At 43.3% G+C, this 22,466-nt stretch overlaps 1 protein-coding gene across 1 annotated transcript in view; it reads left to right on the forward strand.

Annotated features, from left to right (window-relative positions):
- The window catches only part of MOSPD2 (motile sperm domain containing 2), a 279,719-nt gene that overhangs the window by 166,137 nt on the left and 91,116 nt on the right, over positions 1-22,466 (forward strand). Inside the window, exons 6-8 of the mRNA XM_082246726.1 lie at positions 5,414-5,474; positions 8,902-8,940; positions 15,778-15,902. Of these exons, the coding sequence (XP_082102852.1) occupies positions 5,414-5,474; positions 8,902-8,940; positions 15,778-15,902 (225 nt within the window). The remainder of the gene's footprint in view (positions 1-5,413; positions 5,475-8,901; positions 8,941-15,777; positions 15,903-22,466) is intronic.

Below are 22,466 nucleotides of genomic sequence, written 5' to 3' on the forward strand. Positions count from 1 at the left end.
AGCTGATGCCTCCTTTGGCTGCAAAGTTCTCTATGCGGCAGTCCCATAGGGGACCCAGGTTTTGTGTGGGTCCCTGGCTGTTGGGTTTGTTTACCCCCTTGGTTATTTGCTTTCCTGGGTTGTTGCTCCTGTTGAGCTTTTCTTTTGCCCAGAAGGTTCCCTTGCGGTTCACGTAAGGTTCCTTTCTCTGATGTGGGTACTGCGTTGCCTTTTCTGCCGGTTGCGTTTGCCACCCCTCATGTCTACACTGCTTTGGGACATCCACATTGGTGAAGACTGTATGAGTGGGCGGCGACTGTCGGAGGACGTAAGAGACAACGGAATTTTTGTAAAATCTTACCGTAAAATTCCTTTCTCTGAGTCCTCCGACAGTCGCCGCCCCCGCCCCTCTTTTGGGGTTCTTATACACTTAACTGCTTGCTACCAAACTGAGTTGGGATGGCTATTGCAGGGGGGTATTGGACCAGTGGGACAGCCCCCATGGGTGTGTCTATGTAAAGGCTTTTGTTTTAACAAGTCTTTTGCCTAGCTACTCCTAAGGAGAGGAATTCAATACCCCATTGGTGAAGACTGTATGAGTGGGCGGCGACTGTCGGAGGACTCCGAGAAAGGAATTTTACGGTAAGATTTTACAAAAAATCTGTTTTTTACGTTTTTTTGGATAGCATAGGGAAGGGTACCACCCCTGTAACATTTGTTTTGCTGTCTGTTCCCCTGTTCACAAGATTTCACCTCACTTTCCCTATGACAACTGGATTTTGAAAAATTTGGGTTGTTGTGGAAACAAAGATTGGTGATAAAGCTTCGGTGGAGACACCTTTTTCCCATGAGAACTCTTACATGAGTGAATTTCCCTTACTAGGCTTAGATTTCTCCTCACTTCCTGTTGTCTCCCTCCGTTTGTAAGTAGGAGTCGTTTGTAAGTTGGATGTTTGTAACCCGGGGACCGCCTGTATGCAGAAATATGTCTGTGATAAAGGGTATTCTAAGTGACCAGCAGCATGGATTTATAAAAGACCGTGATGTTGGACCAACCTGTAATTGTTTTGTGAGGAAGTGAGAACTTGGATAGTCAAAGTCAGACAAAGATAGTTACCGCTCCAGGTATCAGCATTCCAAATACACCTCCACCTTGCAAGCAGAGAAAGGAAAAGTTCTGGATGGCTGCACTCCAATGCAAACACCAACTTGGATGGTCAAAGTCTAGTGGATGTAGACGATCTAGCTTTTGCTAAGGCATTTACTACTGTACCTCATGAAAATGTAATCTATAAAATAAGGTCTGTTGAAGTTTGTAATTGTATGTACATGGATGGGAAACTGGTTATGTAAACAATTCCATAGAATAAAATAATAAAATACTCTGAATGATCTAAAGCTGTGGATTGTGTACTGCAGCTGCACGGTTCTTTTTTAATTAATGATTTAGAGGTTGGAATCAAGAGCTCAATTTCAGTTTTTGCTGACGATACCAAATTGCCTGGAAATAAATTCAGTACAGATGCAGCATCAATACAGTGATATTATGACAAAATAGGGGGTTAAGCAACATGGCTGATGGGGTTAGTAAAGAGAAATGTAAAATTATGCACTTAGGTGCCAAAAATAAACCTACAAATTCACATTAGGAGGAGCTCACCTGAGAAAATCAATAATGGAAAAGAATCAGGGGGTGCTTACAGATCAGACTTGGCATAGCATGTAATACCAAAAAAGGCATACATTTATAATTCTACCCCTTTTACAAAAAAGTGGTTTGGTCTCATCTTGAATATGTAGTTCAGTTTTGGTCAGCAATCTTCAAGAAAGACGTTGTTGAATTAGAGTTCAGCGAAGGGCAAAAAAAAGAATAAGGGTGACGAAGGACCTCTGCTATGAAGATCAATTACATTGATTGGTTATTCACTTTGGAAAAGAGGTGCCTACGTGGGGATTTGATTACAATGTACAAATGTATCAAAAGTGATTTCAGTAACTGTAATAAACTGTTTACTCTAAGGTCTTTAGAGAAGACAGCTGGCGAAGACTTGAGGTTTAAAGGGTTTAAAACCTTAGATTGCAGAAAGGGTTCTTTACTGTTAAGGCCCGTACACACGTACCGATCGTCGGCATACAAACGTCGGTGGACGAAGGATCTGCCGATTGTACGCGTGTTAGTATGGTGCCTCCGACAGATGTCTGCGCACAATCCGCGGACAAAAGTCTTTCTTGCAAACATGAAAATATTTGTATGCCGACACCAGAACGGACGATTGTTCGCCTGTCAGTACACAATTCGGCCGACAGACCGCAGATTTGCAAGACTGGGCATGCTCAGAAAATAGAAAACACAGGGAAAGTTAACCATTACATGACATCACTTCTGCAGTCGGTGGACAAAATTCTTGTGCTGTCCTTGTGCTGTCTTTGCACTTTTCAGCAGACACCGACATCCCGGGGAGAAAAGAGGAACATTTGTAAGCCGACCATCGGTACGTGTGTACGGGGCTTTAGAGTAGGTAAAATATGGAATTCCCTCCCCCAGATAGTAATACTCACTGAGTGTGTTGACATCTTAAAATAACTTTTCAATGTTTTCCTCGGGAAGCAAAAATATACATGGCTGTGGGAATTGGTAGAGAATAAATACCCCACACATGCTGAACTGGATGTCTTGTTTTTTTTTTCACCTTATAAACTATGTAAGCATGGTCAAAGCATACACATTTAATGCTGATCGCGTCACTGATGAGAGTTGTAGTCCAGTGCTCCAACTACATAGCCACTTGACTTGCAGGACATGTTGCATGCCATTAAGTTCTAGCCGAAGTCTTGGGATTAGGAATGCATTGTTGACTAAGGGTTTAGTAGAGGAATGGATAGAAAAATATATCTTCGTCTATACCAGGTATCACTAAATGACTGATCAAAATCTGACCGCATGACAGTCTTTTCTGAATCGCAGCTCTGCCACTTAGCAGCCTGGGTGTCCTCTTCCCCCGCCTTCTACCTGCTGTGCAAAGGAGTGGCATTCGCATAAAGGGGACTGGGTTGCAGACACGAAAGGAGGCTGAGAAGGGCACCAGAATACAAGAAAGGTGGGGACTGTGAAAGGGAGTGGGATGAAAGTAAAGAGGGGGTTGTGAAGGGGACTGTGAATGGGGACTAGGATACATTGAAGAGGGGCAATAAGGGGAAGGGTGGGAAAAGAAGGGGGACTGTGCAGGGGACTGAGATAAATGTAAGGGGGTGGTAAGGGGACTGGAGTGCAAGTAAGGGGGAGCAGTAGAAGACAGTGAAACAAGGAGAAGGGACTGTGGAGGGGACTGAGATACATAGGAGGGTCTGGGATGCAAGGAAGGGGGGCTGTAGAGGGGATTGGGATGTAAGGGGGGGGGGTAGCTGTGGAGGAAAGGACTGGGATACAAGGGGTGCTGTAAAGGTGACTGAGGTGCAAAGAAAAGGAGCTGTGAAGGGGACTTGGATGCAAGGAGGGGGGCTGTGGACACTGATGTAAAGGGAGAAGGTCTATCATGTAAGGAGGGGGGCTGTGATGTGAAGGGGGACAGAGGGCATTGATGTAAATAGAGCTGTGATGTAAATGGGGGGACTTGGTTGCAAAGAGGAGCTGTGATGTAAATGGGGGGGCTTAGATTCAAAGAGATCTGTGATGTAAAGTGGGAGAACTAATGTAAGGCGGTGGGGCTGTAATAGAAAAGGATCTGAGTCATAGCAGAAACATGAGACTTGGACCTCTGCTGGATGAAGATTTTCATGACCGGACCTCTGAGAATTTTAATTCAAATCCCCTGGTCCATACCTATATGACCACCTACATAATATGGAGTAGGTCCATTTTTGTCACTACAACAGCCCTGATTTATTGAGGTATGGACCTTACTGAATCTCTGAAGGTATGGCACAAAGCCATCAGTAGGAGCTTTAAGTCCTCTAAGTTGCTCCATGGATTAGACTTGTTTATGCAGCAAATCCCACAGATGCTCGATGGATTGAGATCTGGAGAATTTGGAGGCCAAGTCAACACCTTAAGCTTGTGTTCCTCAAACCATTCTTGAAGAATTTTTGCAGTGTTGAAGGATGCATTATCCTGCTGAAAGATGCCACTGCCATCAGGAAATAATGTTCCCATGAAGTGATCTAGTTGGTCAGCAGCAGTGTTTAGGTAGGTGATGCATATCATGTAACATCCACATGAATGGAAGGACCCAAGGTTTCCCAGTAGAACATTGCTTAAAGAATCACACTGCCTCTGGCGGCTTGCCTTTTTTTTTTTTTTTTTTTACTACATCCTGGTGCCATTTCTTCCCCAAGTGGCTCAGTGCATCATGCACACGCATCGGGCCATCCACATGATGTAAAAGAAAGCATAATTCATCAGACTAGGCCACCTTCTTCTGTTGCTCTATGGTCCAGTTCAGGTGCTTACATGCCCATTGTTAGCACTTTTCTCTGGGGACATAGGTCACAGTGGGCATTCTGACTGCTATGCAGCCCCATTGAAAACAAAATGTAATGCCTATTTTTACTGTTTTTAACACATCAACTTCATGGACAGCATGCTGACCTGCTGCCTAATATATCCCATCTACTTTTAGATGTCATTGTAGCAAGATAATCAATGTTTTTCACTTAACCTGTCAGTGGTCATTAAGTTATGGCTGATCATTGTATAGTCCATTTAGTCACCATGGAGGTTTCAGCAAAGAAGCAACCTTTTGCTGGATTAGCTAAGGACTCCATAGCTTAACGTAAGCTAAATTTTACCTAGTTCGCTGCTGGCGTGTCTTAACATGGTCATCAGTTTTTATACTGACCTTGCAGTCCTTCTAAGGAGCCAGTTCACACCACAAAAAATGGGGTTGGTTCCGGATGCTTTTCTGCATGTGCTATTTTTGAATGCGTTTTTGGTGTGTTTCTGGATGAATTCCAGATTCTTTTTTTTTTTTTTTTTTCTTTTTTCCTGTGGGTTTTTTTAATGCATTCTACCGTCATCCAGTACATTTCTGTGTTGAAAAAAAGCAGCATTTTGTACTTTTTTTTTTTTTTTTTTTCTTTTCTGGAACTGAAAAACACTGGAACACGCACTGTACTGGTGTGAACAATGCCATTGGAACCCATATAATCTACTTTCAGTGCTTTTTTGATGCAGGAAAAAAAAACTGTGCTGCATGTGGTGTAAACTGAATCTAACAAGATATTTAGTAAAGATGAAATTGCAATGTGCTTACTCCATTTCCTTTTCTCCATAACCGTCTTTTGTTTAACTTTTTTGGCTGAGTGAATCTAGTAGAGTTTGGAGGTATGTGTTCTAGAAAGTCTGATTTATTTGGAAAATGCACAGAACAAATTAAGTTTTCTTTCCAACTAAAAAAAATGCAGAGTAGCTAACCATATTCTGTTTTATTCCTTTTAGGATATGGATTTTGTACGTTTTGTAATCAGCTGTTTTAAAATCTACTACCCAAGATACCTGTGTAAGTATATTTCTGAAGACTTGGAAACCTTGTCGCCAAGCCATTTATTTCAGGAACAATCTTCCCATAAGATTATATTGTAAATTTACCTTTTTTAGGCATGCTATTTACCTACAACAGCCCTTCTTGGGTAGACATCTAAAAGCACTGAGATAATTTCTGGTCTCTGCCATCTTGGATGGGATGTTTGCATATTCTAAGCTGTTAGTCAAGTGACACTATTGTATTTAAAAAAAAAAGTGCGGCGCTCATAAGGACATTTTAGCAGGAGTGGCAACAGCAGTCTAAAGAAGAGATTCACAAATCGTAGCAGTAAATCAATATACATGAGGGCTCTGCTTACCCAAGTGTGGTGATGTTATGAGTATTATAGTGAATGCAACAGAATATGTACTGGTAGCTTTGTAACACAATGGATGCAAACTTTGCGATTGTGACGGGAACTTTGAAACACATTATCAAAAGTAACTGTATACAGTAAGTGACTGCATTGATAACTTCAAATTAAGTTATGTTCTGGACAGATTGTAGAGGAAACCACTGTACCACAGGTGTTCATGTATAAGTATGCATACTTTGTGGATATTGTTGCATTCTCTTAGATGTTTTCTTGCATATTCAGAGCTCCAGTGACCTCCACAATTGTATTTCTATTACAATAAAAAAGCTCTTAGGTGTTTGCTTTTTCTGAAACACCTGAGGAACACAGGCTTCCTCCACAAGCTGTCCAGAACATAATTTAATAAAGTTATAAACCTTGCCACCTACTACGGTTACTTTATTTCAAAGTTACAAGTGCAAGCATCCATTGTTTTACAACACTACCAAAATATGTTGCAACTTCCATAGCACTCATAACATCACCACATTTTATTTTATTGCTACTTTATAGTATTCCCCTTTTCTATTCAATTGCTACATAAAAGGTTACATAGTAGGTGAGGTTGAATAAAGCAATAGTCCATCCAGTTCAACCTGTGTAGGTGTGTGTGGCTGTAATCATCTCACATAGCCCTTAATGTCCTGATCCTTGAGATGTAAGTCTAAGAGTCTTTTGAAAGCCACCATACTTCCCGCAGAAACCACCTCTTGTGGTAGAGAATTCCACAATCTTGTAGCCCTAACAGTAAAGAACCCTCCTCGTTACCTGCGGTTAAAACGCTTCTCCTCTAATCGCATTGTATGCCCCCGAGTCCTCATGCAATCCCTTCGAATGAACAGCTTTTTTTCTAAGCTGAGATCCCCATTAAGATATTTATAAATTGCTATCATGTCCCCCCTCAGACGTCTCTTCTCCAGGGAGAATAAATCGAGCGATTGCAGACGCTCTTCATAATTAAGGTCCTCCAATCCCCTAATTAGTTTAGTTGCCCTTCTCTGGACTCTCTCCAACTCCAACACATCCCTCCTGAGGACTGGCGACCAGAACTGGACAGAATACTCCAGATGCGGTCGGACCAGAGTTTTATAAAGTGGAAGGATTATAGTCTTATCTCTGGCATACATCCCTTTCTTTATGCATGCTAATAATCTGCTGGCTTTGGCAGCTGCCGCTTGACATTGCATGTTGCCTAATCTATCATCAACCAAGACTCCCAGATCTTTCTCCATTTTTGATTCCCCCAAGGGTTCCCCTCCTAACGTGTATTGTGTTTTTATGTTTTTAGTCCCCAAGTGCAAAACCTTACACTTCTCCACATTAAACCTCATTTGCCAAGTCGTTGCCCACTCCGTTATTTTGTCCAGGATATCTGCTTCATGCTGTGCAGTTATTGCCCTGCCCAATTTTGTGTCATCTGCAAAAACTGATATAGAACTACTGATCCTGTCCTCAATGCTGTTTATGAATAAATTGAACAAGGTTGGTCACAGGACTGAGCCCTGGGGCACCCCGCTTACTACCTCAGACCAGTCTGAGTATGAGTAGGTTAAGTAGGAAGTTTTTTTTTTTCTATAAAAGTAACAAACATGTTATACTTACCTGCTCTGTGCAGTCGTTTTGCACAGAGCAGCCCAGATCCTCCCCTTTCTTGGGTTGCTCGCTGGCTCTCTTGGCCCCTCCTTCCTGTCGAGTGCACCCGCAGCAAGAAGCTTGCTATGAGGGCACCCGAGCCGCAGCTCCCTGTGTCCATTCAGACACGGAGCTGCAGTTCGGCCCCCTGTCCTCTCTAACTTCTGATTGGCTAACTGACTTTGACAGCAGCGGGAGCCAGTGGCGCCACTGCTGTGTCTCAGCCAGTCAGGAGGGAGAGTCCCGGTTGGCTAAGGCAGTCGTGCACATCGCTGGATCAAGAGGGGGCTCAGGTAAGTATGAGGGGGGCTGCTGCACATAGAAGGTTTTTTTTATCCTAATGCATAGAATGCATTAAGATAATAAAAAAACTTCTGCCTTTAGAATCACTTTAAGTTTGCACTTTTCATAAAATTCTTATCTGTATTTGTTTTTTTTTTTTTATTTACTGAACATTCTTTATGACTATACTTAGTTACCTTCCCCCTGAGATATGTCGACAGAGTGCCTGTCTGGTATCACAAAAAACAATTTTTGGGAACAATATACCTTTTTATAAGTTTACAAAGCAGTGACAATTTGAAATCTTACAGATCACAATGGTGTTACATTGACACTTAATGCAATATTAAATGAAAAAAAAAAAAACCTAAACAAAACAAATGCACCCATCGCAATTATGAATTGGTAAGCTGCAAAATAGTAAATTCATGTCTCAAAATACTGTCTGATCACTACTATTCTACAGTAAAGATAGGTCTGTTAACCCTGAGGCTGATGACAAGTACCCACTGCCCTCTCTAACTGTTGAAAATGTAGAAAAAAAATAATTCTCAAAGTGCAGTGAAGTCATTGAAGCCTTAGCCAGGGCTCCTCCTCTGTTTACATTAGATATTAGAAGGCTAAAGGGCAACAGCGTTGGCATGGGATAGTATTGTAAGCTGCTGAGCAAACAAACTTGAAAAGCATCAGTGCTTCTGCTGTAAAGCTTAAGGATAAATTGCTCCATAGTGCTTGCAACTACAGAGGCTGGTAAAGGCTTGCTATAAAGCTACTATCTAATTTGTTGAGAATACATACATATTTAAAATCAAATTGACCAGTCACAAGCTCTTGTGAAGGGTTTTAAGTTATTGTACATAATATTTATTTATTTGACATCTACTAGGAGCCAGATCTATGAAATTCCAGAACTAATGGCATCCTAACCCCTGGGGTCCCAAAACCACCAAGCCTTTGCCCCCAGTAAAAATATTGTTCCAGAATAGTGTACACTGGTGGATCAGTATGTAATTAGCTCCAAGTAAAACATGCTTTTTCTGCAGCTTTTTTTCTTATGCTCCATTCTTATATTTTTAAGGTAAAATTGTTTGAATTGCTATGTTTTTTTAATATTTGCTTTTTATTCTTCCACAGCAAAGATTGTAATCTTTGAAATGCCATGGATAATGAATGGTGAGTGCAGTTCTCTTATTTGACGTAGTTTGTCGGGTTCAGAATTTGTTGAAGGTTTCTAGGAGAGGCTAAGCTTTTATAACAGTTAAATTATAATAAGCTTTTTAAAGGAAAGTTCTTTTATTTATTGATTTGCCAGTATTGTGGGTTTCTTTAGTAGGAATGTTCTGTATTTTATCATCTTGACAAATGTGTTCTTTTTAGAATGCTTTTCTTTCATGCTGAAATATGTTTATTTTTCACATTCTGTTTAAAAGCAGGCTTACAGTGTGCTCCGGTGAGAATTAAAGATTAACCTTCTCTATGCATGCAGGGGGATTCCAGCCTACTTGTGTTGGACTTTTTTTTTTTTTTTTTAATCAGGGCATAGCTGTAGTACACCAGGTTATCCTATTGTCCAAAATCACATTGTTCCCAGTGTTCCAAGAGCACCTATTCCTAAGCCTGGGAACATGCAGGGTTGTCATTACCAAATCAAAACCATTGTAAGATCCTTTATGACTCTCTAGTGCAGTTGCACGGTGCATGTTAAAATAGGCTTTACTTACATCTAAAAACAATGAGATATTTGCAGAATCTGGCTTTAAATATGGACATAAAGGTCAGGATAGGTAAAAAAAAATTACCTGGGGTTGCTTTTTGAAATGCGCGCGCGCACACACACACATCAATTTGCTGTGTAGTGCTATGCTCCAAGATGCTTTGGAAGGTCATTTGGTTTAAAATTGACACCCGTTGAACTGACAACATTGAAAACAATAGATTTCTTTCATCCCGTTATGTGTTGGCTGCTTGAGTAACTGTGGTGCAAAAAAAAAAAAAAAAATCATAAAAGTTAAAGGAAAGAATCGATGTTGCCCATAGAAATAAACCAGTTTATAGCTACATTTTTTTTTTGAGACAGTCTAAAGAATGAAAAGAGATAGGATGTTGTGAGGGACACAGGCACTGTTCTTCATATTCTTCCAGTTCTTGTAATCTGTCCAGCTATATAGTAAAAATATTACATCCTGACAAGGTGTGTTACGCTGACCAACAAAGGAAAGCTGAGCACAGGCAATTGTCTCTCTTGGATGAGCTTTGAAACATCTGATCATGCAGAGCTAGAACATAAGCAGTGTAGACTTTGTTCTCTGTCCTTCATAGGACAGGAAATTATTTCCACCAGGTCACACAGAGGCTTTATCTGTAGATGTTGGAAAACATCAGCATACAATGAGGGCTTTTGACCACAGAAATGCTCGTTATCTGCCTTTTGATATTCCCTATGTATTGCAAGCAATGCTTGAATGGGTAGAATTGCTTGTTTTATTGATGCCAAGTATTGCCAACCTACATTCATTAATCCCAGCAGTAATCATGGCTCTCATTAGTGCTTATGGTTTACTATGCTCATAGGACAAAGAACTGTTGCTGAAGGCTTTAAGAGTGTCAAGAATATCATATGTACTAATATATAATATGGTTTCTGAGTTTATCAAAGCAGTTACCTATAAGGGAAAAATGGGTATTATATTTAACATGCTCATTAAAAGCACTTGGCCAGCATGTGTTTATTCCAGTGCTTATCAACGGCACCCTTGAGGAACAATGCCAGATTTTTATTGCTATTGGTGTCTCTGTCTTAATCACCAGTGGCACAAGGAATGAAACTGAGGGTAACTCTAAAGCTTGAATTAGAGGGGAATAAGGCTCAAGGGGAAATCTTTCAATTTGGACACTTGTCTTGGGAGCAACTGTCAAAGGGTGGATTTCTCTCACATTAGAAATATACCCTCTCACTTCTTGTTGAGGCTTTAAGAACATACATGTATATACAGGATAACTTGTATAAAAAAGAAATAAAGCTGTTTCAACCCTCTCCTACTTTATCCAAAATGGGAAACAAAGGTTTGGGCTTTAGATATACTTTAGGTCTGTGGCTACATTTCCCCATTTGCAAATGGATGTGTGCTTTTATACAAACCTCAGCTCAGTAAATTGTATGGATAATAGGAGATCCAGACCTGGCAAACCAAAGACAAGCATCGGCATCCTCTATAGGTATCTATTTCATGTATATTTCCATTTAACTTGTCAATCCTCAATTGACTCCATGTCCTGTCTAAAGTTTGCATGGGTGGGAGGGCATACCACTCCACTCCACTCACACCACCTTTTCAAGGGGTGTGAGTGTTTTGGTTCATAGCTTATTTGATTTTCAGAAGTTCAGTTGCTCTTTTGATAGTAAATGTTAGTGGGTGTGGTCCTGCTTGTGCTGGGTGTTTTGCAATACTCGGTGTGTTGCTACACCAATGATATGTGGCTTGATATAGATATACCAATAATCAGAAGTAAATCACAAAAATGCAATGTATAAAACAATAATAGGTGACTCAGTGAAAAAGGTGACAATTGCATACGAAATATAAAAATTTCCAGTTTGAACCAATAATAATGACTCAGTGCAACAGTAGTGTGTGCATGCACAGAATGTAGTAACAGTCCTTCAGTTTGAGATTGCACAAAAAATATAAAATATAAAAATATGCTATCAAAAAAATATTTGTGGCGGTGTCTTCACTCATGCTCCCCCTTGTGTACCACACTCACCGGAAAGCTATCCCCACATAGGGGGTATCCAGCATTCACAGCACACGTTTGTTCATTAAAAGCCAAGCAGTGTAAAATCAAAAGAATCAGGAAGTCCAGGACGCCGAAGCGTTCCACAGACTCAAAACCGAAAGTGATGCAATGGCGCTGTGGCTCCTAGGGCAAGTCCCCTATTGTTTTATACATTGTATTTTTGTAATTTATTGATTATTGGTATATGATTTATATATATATAGCAAGCCACATATCATTGGTGTAGCAACACACTTAGTATTGCAAAACACCCACTAACATTTCCTATCATACTCTAACATCTATCCAGGTAGTTGTTTAAGTGGCGGCCGCAGCTTTATTATACAACCTTTTTTTTTCTACCAACTAGTCCATGCTTTGTTGACAAAGGGAGATATATATTCTTGTTCTGCAGGCTATATACTTTGAAATGTATTTAACTATATACTGCTCCCATTTCTTGGCAGGGTCCTACGTGAGTTAGTGACATACCAGCTGTGCCACCCAGAAGTGCCAGTATATATTATGGGGTATTTCAACTGTTATGTTGACCCCAACCTAGATAAACACCCGCCTGCTTCTGCCGGCAGGAGTACCAGCCGTACGGCACTGAATACATTTGTAAGTGAAATGGGAGGGGTTGATTCATGGCGTAACATGCCTCCGGGCGAGAAACTCTTTTCATGTTTTTCTAAAACCCATTGATCACTGTCAAGGATAGACCTTTGCCTTTGTTCCCCACAAGCCGCCCATTATGTTTCTGAAATTGCGTATGCCCTTCGGGGAATTTTGGATCACTCTCCTTTACTAGTCTGTGTCTGGAGGCTCGACCACCTTCTAATTTGCCAAATGCCCCGTGGAAACTGAATGCATTTTGGCTACATCTCTTCCCATCTCATGATGGGATCAGGGCCAGAATATCAGCGTTTTAGCAAACTCATATTGGGCACCCTAGTATAGGCTCCACACGGGAGACTTTTAAAGCATTCCTTCGAGGGTTGCTGAAATTCAAGCCATCAAAAGGGCAATGGAAGCCCAGGGTGAACAGGCGGCACAGCTGGTTCGTCGCTTGGAGGCTTTGTTTATAGCTGACCCTTCAGACGAAAAAAGGGAGGGTTAGCTGGCAGCCCAGGAGTCGTTTTTTTCGCATCACCACCTCAGTGGCACATTCGCACCAGGCATCCCCTTTGATTGGTGCTTTGAGAAAGCATAGTTAACTCCCCAGAGCAGATTCTGGCTGAACTGGTTGATTATTATTCAACTCTATATCAGTCCAAACAGACTTATTCAGACGAGGCATCACTTGACTATTAAGATATTCCATTGCCATCCTTATTTGCTTCCTTACGTAAACTACTAGACACTCCCCTGACAGTGGAGGAATTGCAGGTAGTGACCAACTTGTTCCTAACTCAAAGGTGCTGGGGAAAGATGGGATACCAACTGAAGTGTACAAGTTTTATGCTGCTGACACGCTATCCCATTTACTTAGTCTTTAATAAGGCAAGAAATGCACAGAGACTACCTCCATTGTATTGCATTGCTGTTAAAACCTAGAAAGGACCCCTTGGATCCGGGCTCCTATAGGCCCATTTCACTCCTGTAGAGTGATATTAAAATCCTGGCGAAGTCTTGGCCCTCCTGCTAAATAAAGTCCTAAGTTTCTATTATACATTTTGATCAGGCTGGCTTTATGCCCCAAAAATATACCTCCATCCATCTACGCAGATTGTTTCTCAATCTACAATCTCTGGCTCATAATGGAAAGATAGGGCGCTGTTATATCCTTAATGCGTATAAAGCATTTGACAGCATTGAGTGGGCATGTCTGTGGGCTATAATGCCCAAGTTTGGATTCGGGCAGGGGTATATCTCCTGGGTTTAACTCCTCTATCAAGCCCCTAAGGCGGTTATTAGGGAGGCAGGAAAAATGTCCCCCAGTTTTGGCCTATGTAGGTGTACTAGGCAGGGATGCCCCTTGTCCCCACTCCTGTTTACCATCACAATTGAGCCTATGGCAGCACTTATTAGATCGAATCCAAATATAAGCGGCTTTAAATATGGATCTCTTAATGAAAACTCATGTTATATGCGGATAGCACTATGCTGTGGTTGGGAGACACCACCCTCTCCCTTAAGGAGGCCATTGCAATAATTACTGAATTCGGATTCTACTTAGGACTGGTCATTAATTGGTCCAAGTCTTCCCTTATGCCATTAGATAAAGCCCCAGATTCCTCCTCTTTAGTGGCGCCAGTATACCCATCTCCTTTCATTTTAAGTATCTGGGCATTCAGATAACCCCCAGCCCTCTGGATTATGTCCGCCTTAACCTAACACCTCTTCTTACAAGATAATAAAGATGATAAGGTAAAGGTAAGGTGTTTCTAGTAGGTTGGACAAACCTAATAAAGATGATCCTCATGCCCCAAATATGGTATATTCTGCATAACTCCCCAGTAGTTATTCCTCTGAAAGTGTCTTGTATTGTAAATTCACTTTTTCACTCCCTCCTTTGGCTGGCCAAAAACCCCAGGGTGAAATTAGAGCAATTTCAGCGGCCCAAGGATCTTAGAGGGCTTGCTCCAATCCATTCCATGGCTATACTATTAGCATCACAAATGTAACATATAGCATGAACCATGCACCCAGCCATGGAGACAGGGCATGTGTTTCGAAGACCCATATATTAAATTACTGACATACACAGGGGACTCAGAGGAGGTAGCGAGTGGTCTGGAGGCGCTGATATTCAGCAAATTGAATAAACATTCCCCACATACGCTCTCATGCAAAAAAAACCTGGAATGAGGTCAGGCAGTTACAACAGGTTATAGGATTCACTAGGTTCAGTCCTATTTGGGATAACACTCGTTATTTGGAGATAGCTATATTACAATATGGTGCTAGGTGGAAACGCTATGCGATTACACATTTACGTCATATTTTTTACGATGGGGTGTTGCGTACATTCTCTGAACAAAGAGCCATGTTTCATCTCCCTAATTCAGTGCAGTTTTACTTTATGCAGCTTCAACATGCGGTGAAGGCACAGAGGGGAATTAACTCTCTGGTTGCAATCGCCCACTCCATTGTTTAATTTTATGAATGAGGTGGATAACTATAGGATTTGTATCCAATTGCTACTCTGTTACTGAATGGTTTTCTTAGAGACCATCCCATGAGTGTGACTTCTCGTTTGGAAAGAGATGTAGGGGCATTTGAGGAAGAACAGTGTGACAAGGCACCACAGGCAGTCCAGCAGTGCTCTCTGAATGTTGCTCATCGCCTCTCCCAACTTTACTCCTTAGGTTGCACTACACCCCAGCTAGACTATATCGTATGGGCAGGAGGGAAAGCTCTATTTGCACACAGTGCAGCAGAGACCATGGTGATATAATTCACCTGATGTAGAGGTGACCAAAGTTACATCTCTACTGGAAGGGAGTTATCAATACATTGATAAAGGTCTTTCAGGTCCAACTGCCTGAGAAACCAAAACAGTACTTGTTGGGTATTTTGGACAATCTCCCAGTACAGGATATTCCAAAGCAGGCAATAGCCAGGGCACTTTTCTAGGCTCGTAAGCTAATATTGAGACACTGGATATCCACTGACCCCCCTACAGTGAAGGCATGGATAGCTCAATTGGGAGATACCCTAAGACTGGAGAAGTATATATTTCAACATAGGGGGAGTTTTGGTAAATTTGATAAACTTTGGGCCCCATGGTTGGATACACTGGGTCTGGCCCAGGTGGACAGCATGTTGATTGGGAGGCGGTGAGGATTCATCAACTCCTAATGTGGTCTAGGTATGGTGTGAAAAAAAATTGACTGAATTGTCAAGTGTGAGTCTCTAAATACTTTGAATAAACAGTTTGATTTGCTGATGTTCTTACATGGCCTTGAATGAATCACTGTTATGGATGCACTCGTGCTCTGGAACTTGTATTGTTTGTGCACAATGTTTAATAAAGTTCTTCGATATGAAAAAAAAAACGTAACTCCCTGGTACAGATCTCCCTTTGCCCTTAGCTCTCACTTTAATAATAAACTGAGAGCTGGAAAATACATAGCATTTCTCAGTTGCTGTTACTAAAATACATTATTTTAGAAGAAAAATTAGCGAAAGGTTCTGTAAAACTAAAAATATTCATAAATGTATCACTTTAATTGCTGTTAATATTGCTGATTTACTTTTCTTAAAATAATAATGACATTCTTTTATTAGCTGCCTTTAAAATTGTGAAAGGCTGGCTCGGTCCAGAAGCCATAAACATGCTGAAATTTGTGAACCGGAATGAAATTCAAGACTACATTAGTTCTGAATACTTACTTCCACATATGGGGGGAACAGTAAGTGTCATACAAAATGTTATGTTCATATTATTAAATAACAAAAAAAAAAGTCTTGGCTGATATTTTAATTTAATTCTCACATTTTGTCAAGCCTGGGCGATTCAGACTGATCATATGATAAAGAAAGATGCAAATGTTACATCCGGCAAAAAGCACACATTGTGATGAGCAGTAGAATCAGAGACACTGAAATTAATTGTAAATCTTGACTTTTCCTATAGATGCTGAGCTTAACTGTCCCTGTCTCTCTACGTGTCCTCTCTGGCCAATAGACAGACTTGGGAAGTGAGGGCACAGGATCAAGGTCAAATTTTACATGAAGATTTTATGTAGAACATCAGCTGGATTGACAGAATAGTTTTGTCATGAACTTTTTACTGAAGGTGAAACATGGGTTATGCATTTTTCATCATTTGCACAGTCTGATTGGCCCAGGTTTGATATGTTTATTTGAAGAAATGAGAAAAATGTTTCACACATTCTTTACATACATTGGGTGGTTTTAAAGACGTGAATGTTTCTGAATGACAGGATTTATCAGCTTTCTATAATTACTTTTATAAATCCGTTTATTCATGCTGTGCACACTACATGAACTTACTCAACTGCATACGAGTCTTGTTAAAGGAAACTATTGTATACTATTGGTTAATATTTTAACTGTTACTGGAAATCAATTGTTGACAAGACTTTAACATTTTGTTTTCATGCAGTTCCATACCTTTGTTAACATTTCATTTGCATTTTTTTTCCCCAAATGTTCCTTCTGTTAAGATACGGTCAATAAGCATTAAGGGCTTGTTCACACTTGACTGAATTTCTAACGCTCATCAAACACTCCTATAGCGTTAGGCTCGCGCTAATGAGCTTTATAAAGTATGGGTGTTCTACTGGCATTTTACAAGCGTTAAAGATGAGTTAAAACTGCTCCCTAAATGCCTTATGGCCCTATGAAGCGTTTGATGAGTGCTAAGGCACGTTAAAACTGCTCCACAATCGCTAATACCATTACAGGACAATAAACTAATCTTAACTCCCCACTATCTGCCACAGCGTTTGTGATGCCTTACCATAGACTTGAATAGGATGCGTTGAAAGGCTTCAAATGCCTCCTGACTCGAAATGGGGCTTCAATTTTGAAGCAACGCTATCATGTTTTGATAGTGTTAACAACACTGTGTGCTGTCCATTGTATCATTTGCATAGGCATTATAGGGGAGTTTTTAACGCCTCTCAAACACCTGCTTTAAATGCCAGTGTAAACTTAGCCTTACACAGAATCTGTTGCTTTAAGTCATTTCAGACTTTTAGACACTAACCAAGAGAAAAACAATTGAGGTCAGTCACTGTGGGCTTTATTTACTAAAGCTAGAGAGGGCAAAAGTAGTCACAATTCTGCAGAGAAAACAATCTGCTTCTAACCTCAGCTTGTTTAATTAGCAATAAAGCCTAGAAGCTGATTGGTTTCTGCAGAATTGTGACTAATTTTGCCCTCTCTAGCTTTAGTAAATAAACACCTGTGTGTTTCTACTAAGCAGGAAGCGGAGCCATGCACATGTAACAAGTATGTAGAGATGACCCACATACAACTATATTTACAAATTGTACACACTAAAATTATTTTAAAAACGTAACAACCCATGCATAGCCAAATCAGATTGTTGCTTGTTTGTTTTTGTTTTTTTCTTTATGTACTTCGGTTCCCTGTGAAATCTGTAGAAAAGATAGGGGATGCAATTTATTCCGGGAAAGAAAGCAAAAACTAAAAAAAAAAACAAACCTTTGCTAGATACTCCTTTCACATCCTTGCTCTGAAAGTTCTTTAGTAGGGTCACTGATTAACAAAATAAAATAGTTAATGGAGGCTCCAGACCTTCCTAGCATTAAAGCATTCAAACCAAATGCATTTTCCCTTTCTTTCATTGATGGACAACCATTGGGTTATATTGCCCCCTACAGGAGTAGGACACTAGGCAGAAAAAAAGTCTGGCTATGCCTATGGGAAGTCCCAGGAGGTATATTTCCTCTCTCTGCTATAGGTACTGGTACTAGGATCTTTTGGTCCTGGCAATTTTTTCATTTTACACAGAAATTTTCCTCCTGTTTTTTTCCTGTGAGATCCATAATCAACTGCCGGACTGGGCGACGGACTGGATAATTTAGATCCAGTGCTCCCCCCCCCCCCAGTCTGGCCAGCGAGCGCGCGCAAACCTCAGCTTCCGCGTTAGGTCGGCTGCGACATAACACCACCAGATGGGGGCTGGCCTGTGAGTTATATGCCTTGCGAGGTCGCATACGACCGGGTCTCGGCCCAAGTCGCAGCCTTCCTCCTGGCCGACAGCTCCCCCCATTTCAATGGTGAGGAGGTTCTGTCTGGAGTGGGGCCTGCCTGGTTCCTTGAATGGTGAGTAGCTGCCCCCCCTGGAGGGTTTTGGGGTGAATGTGGGCCACTCCTTGGGACGGTCAGACCCCTGGGTTCCTCTCCTTCCCGTCAGGCATACCCCTTCATCTGTCCCCCCCATCCTACACCCCCATCCATTTATGCTGGGGATGTGTGGGCAGTCTGGTCCACCTCCTGGGATGGGGGAAGGGCGCTATACTGGCTATCTCCTGGGAGGGGGGGTGCGCCACCGGCGACCGGACGTTCGGCTGTGCGCAGGGGGGGGGAGTTGTACCTGTTGGGGGCTCCTGCCATGGTCCCCCGTCCTGCCTGGGCTTGTCCTTGAGGCCTAAGGATTCTGCCTGTGTGCCACGTGGGGGGCCACCGTTTTGCGGTAACCTGTGTGCTCTATGTACGGCGACCATGTTTGTGTAGTTCCTGCAGCCATTTTGCGATGGTTTGCCATTAATTAAAAATAGCGGCGGCCATGACAGTGGAGCCCTGTGGGCGGCGATTTTAGGAGTGGGAGCCCCTCCTCATCCCCTGGTGCTGACTCCTGGATCTTTTTACTTCCTGATCGCCGTGCAGATTATCCTGGTAGCTGCAGGTGCCGTGTTTCTGCTGGGTGGTGAGTCTGGTGGGGTTCTCTCCCTCTCTGCTGAGGATTGCTTGGGGCTTTGTGCCTGGCGACCAGGTGGTTCTGCCAGCCTGGTGGGGGTTGTCTCTTAGCAGTGTTTTACACCTTTTGTGGGGTCCCCTGGTGACTCATGGAGTCTTTGGAGCACATCTCCCCACCTGATCCCCTTTCTGAGGCTGCGGGGCCCTCCGGGTCCCAAGCATCCATCGATGCACTGACCGCGGTCCTGGAGTCCTTTATGTCCTGGGTGGAGGTGGCTTTCGGGCGACGGGCTTGCAAAAAGCGCCCCCCGCTTTCCCCTGACTCATCAGATCCTGAATCAAATTCAGCCGCCACGGACGTGGGTTTCCCTGCTGGATCTCCAAACACGTGCCCGGAAATCCTCAGATAGCGAGGATGATTCCTCCGCATCTGCAACCGTGCACGAAAAGGGGCTGGTGGAAGCACTGATTGTATTTGTGTGTGAGACTTTGAAGATGGGGGACGCAGCTATAGCGGCGACGGAGGCGCAGGTTCCCTTTGGCACTCACAAGCCATCCAGAGCGGCAAAGGTGTTTCCTTTTCTCGCCTATTTTGTCGGAATTTTCGCTAAAGAATGGGGACGACCAAAGTGCCCCCTTGGGGTCCCTTAAGTGCGTTATTGGCGATACCCCTATGAGGAGTCCCTTTATAAAGAAGCGGACTGTTCGGTCCCTTTATAAAGAACCGGTGGTGGACCCTCCAGTTTCCAGATTGATAAAGGCAACCATAATTCCGGTTGAAGAGTCGCAGATGACAAGAAGGCGGAGGCTCTGGCCCGCAATATCGACACTCTGGCTGGTTCGGCACTGAGGCTGGCATTCACCATTGCCCTGGTGTCACAGACTCTGACTGAATGGGCTAAGCTTTTACGCCGTGACCTGGAGGGAGAACAGCTCCCCCTGCCTTTGCTGAGCTGGTGGACCAGCTGGTCCAGGGGTTGCAGTTTATCTGTGATGCCTCTTTGGATGCGGCTCCCCTAGTGGCTCAGCTCTCTGTTTTGGCAGTGGTCCTTCGGCATGCCTTTTGGCTAAAATGCTGGTCTGCCGACTAGACTTCTAAAAAGGCCTTGACTGATCTTCCCTTTCAAGGAGATTGTCTGTTTGGAGCTACCCTGGATGACATCATTAAGGTCTCCCTATCGTATACCTCCTGTATCGGGCGTGGGGGGACGTCTTCGCTGGTTTCCGGACCCATGGACTTCCCTGGTACAAGACAAGTAGGTCCACAAAGTCATTTGGTCTGGCTACAGGATTGAGTTATGCTCTTGTCCCTCCGCAAGGTTCTTTCCTTCCAACTTGCGCCTCTCCCTGGACCGCTTACAGGGTCTGTTTGGGGCGTTACAAGACCTGTTACTTCAAGTGGTGAATGTCCCGGTTCCGACTTCGGAATGTTTTTAGGGTTTTTACTCAAACCTGTTTCCAGTTCCAAGGAAAGAAGGCAAGGTGCATCCAATCCTGGACCTCAAGGCGCTGAACTGCTTTGTGCGGGTGCAGAACTTCAGGATGGAGTCAATTCGCACGTTGGTGGCATCCCTGCATCAGCGATTTTTCTTGCCTCTATTGACATCAAGGATGCTTACCTTCACATTCCAATATGTGCCGGTCACCAGCGATTCCCCCACTTAGCCGTGGGAGAGGAGCATTACCAGTTTGTGGCGTTACCCTTTAGTCTCGGCTATGCTCCTCGGGTCTTCACAAAAGTGTTAGCCCAGGTGCTAGCATTGTTACGCCAATGGGAGATTGTGGTACTGGGCTACTTGGACGACCTCCTTCTGCGTTGGTCATCCCTCTGGACTTGCATGCAGGTGCTGGGCCTGATGGTGTCTACCTTCGAGGTGATTCCGTTTGCACAGTTTCATGCGAGGTCGCTGCAAAGGGAGATTCTGGCCAAATGGGACAAGACTGAGCAGTCTCTGGACAACCAGATCCCACTGAGCCGGGGAGCGAAGGAGTCCCTGATATGGTGGCTTCGTTCTCTGGGCGCTTGAGCTGGGCAAATCCTTCCTCCCCCTTGTATTGGACAGTGGTATGGCTAGGGAGGCGTCCTCAGCAAAAGTTCTGCTCAGGGGATCTGGACACTGGAAGAGTCCAGACTACAGATCAGTGTCTTGGAACTCCTAGCGATCAAACTGTGCCTGGACCCTTGGACAGATCGTCTTCAGGGATGACCAGTGCACATTCAATTGGACAATGCCATGGCCGGGGATTATGTCAATCACCAATGGGGCACAAGAAATGTCCTGGTGGCTCTGAAAGTAGCCGGCATTCTAAGGTGGGCAGCACAGTTCGCTCCAGCCCTCTCTGCCGTACACATTCCCGGGGTGGAAAACTGGCAGGCGGATTACCTCAGTCGGCAGGCATTGGATCAAGGGGGAGTGGTTCCTTCATCCGGAGGTGTTTCGTCCGTTGTGTTTCGGCTTAACAGAAGGGTGCAGAGGTTTGTGGCTTGGCCATTGCGTCCTCTGGCGGACGCAATGGACATGCTGGTGGCCCCATGGGGTCAATATGGTCTGATTTACGCCTTACTCCCTCTCCAGCTTCTGCCAAGACTTGTACGCAGGATCGTGGCAGAAGGGATTCTGGTCATCTTAGTGGTTGGGGACTGGCCTCGCCGTGCTTTGCACGCCGATCTGGTGCGGCTGGTCGCCGACGTTCCTTGGACGCTTCCTCTCAGGGATTATCTGCTGTCCCAAGGACCAATCTTTAATCCTGCTTTACAGTCGCTGGCTTTGACGGCTTGGCTATTGAACGCCAGGTGATAGGGGTTTGTCAGTCTGTGATTCCAATGTTGTTAAAGCTTGGAAATCCACTTCTACGAAGATCTACCATCGTACATGGAAGTCGTACATTGCGTGGAGTGAGTCTCTTGAGGTTTATCCTCGCTCTTTCTCGGTGGCTCGGATCTTGACTTTCCTTCAAGGGGGGGTTGAGCAGAAACTTGCCTGGAGTACTATTAAGGGTCAGTTGTCGGCCTTAGCAGTCTTCTTTCAACGTATTTTTCTAAAGGGAGTGTGTGGCCGCCTTGGGACCTCAATTTGGTGCTCTTAGTCCTCCAGAAGCCTCCTTTTGTGAATCTTCGGGAGATTCGCCTGCTTAAGATGTCCCAGATGGTGCCCTTCTTGGTAGCCTTCTACTCTGCGTGCAGGGTGTCGGAATTGGTGGCATTATCCTGTCGTTCACCTTACTTGGTGGTTCACAGAGATAAGGTGGTTCTTCGTCCCTTTCCATTGTTCCTTTAAAAGCTTGTCTCTGAATTTTATTTGAATGAAGACATTGTGTCACCTTCCCTGTGCCCCAGGCCAAAACATCCGAAGGAAATTGCCTTGCATGCCTTGGATGCTTTGGATGTGGTCCAGGCAATTAGGATGTACCTGGCAGCTACGGAGTCTTTTTTAGGTAGTCAGACTCACTATTTGTGCTCACGGATGGGCCTCGGAAAGGGTTGTCTGCTTCCTCTTTGAGGGTGTATTGTTTTATTCAGGTGAGCTCCAGTTGTTTTGGTTGTGCTCCTGCTTACCTGGTTG

Source organism: Pelophylax lessonae (assembly GCF_965119305.1).
Source record: "Pelophylax lessonae genome assembly, chromosome: 2".
Lineage (NCBI taxonomy): Eukaryota > Metazoa > Chordata > Amphibia > Anura > Ranidae > Pelophylax > Pelophylax lessonae.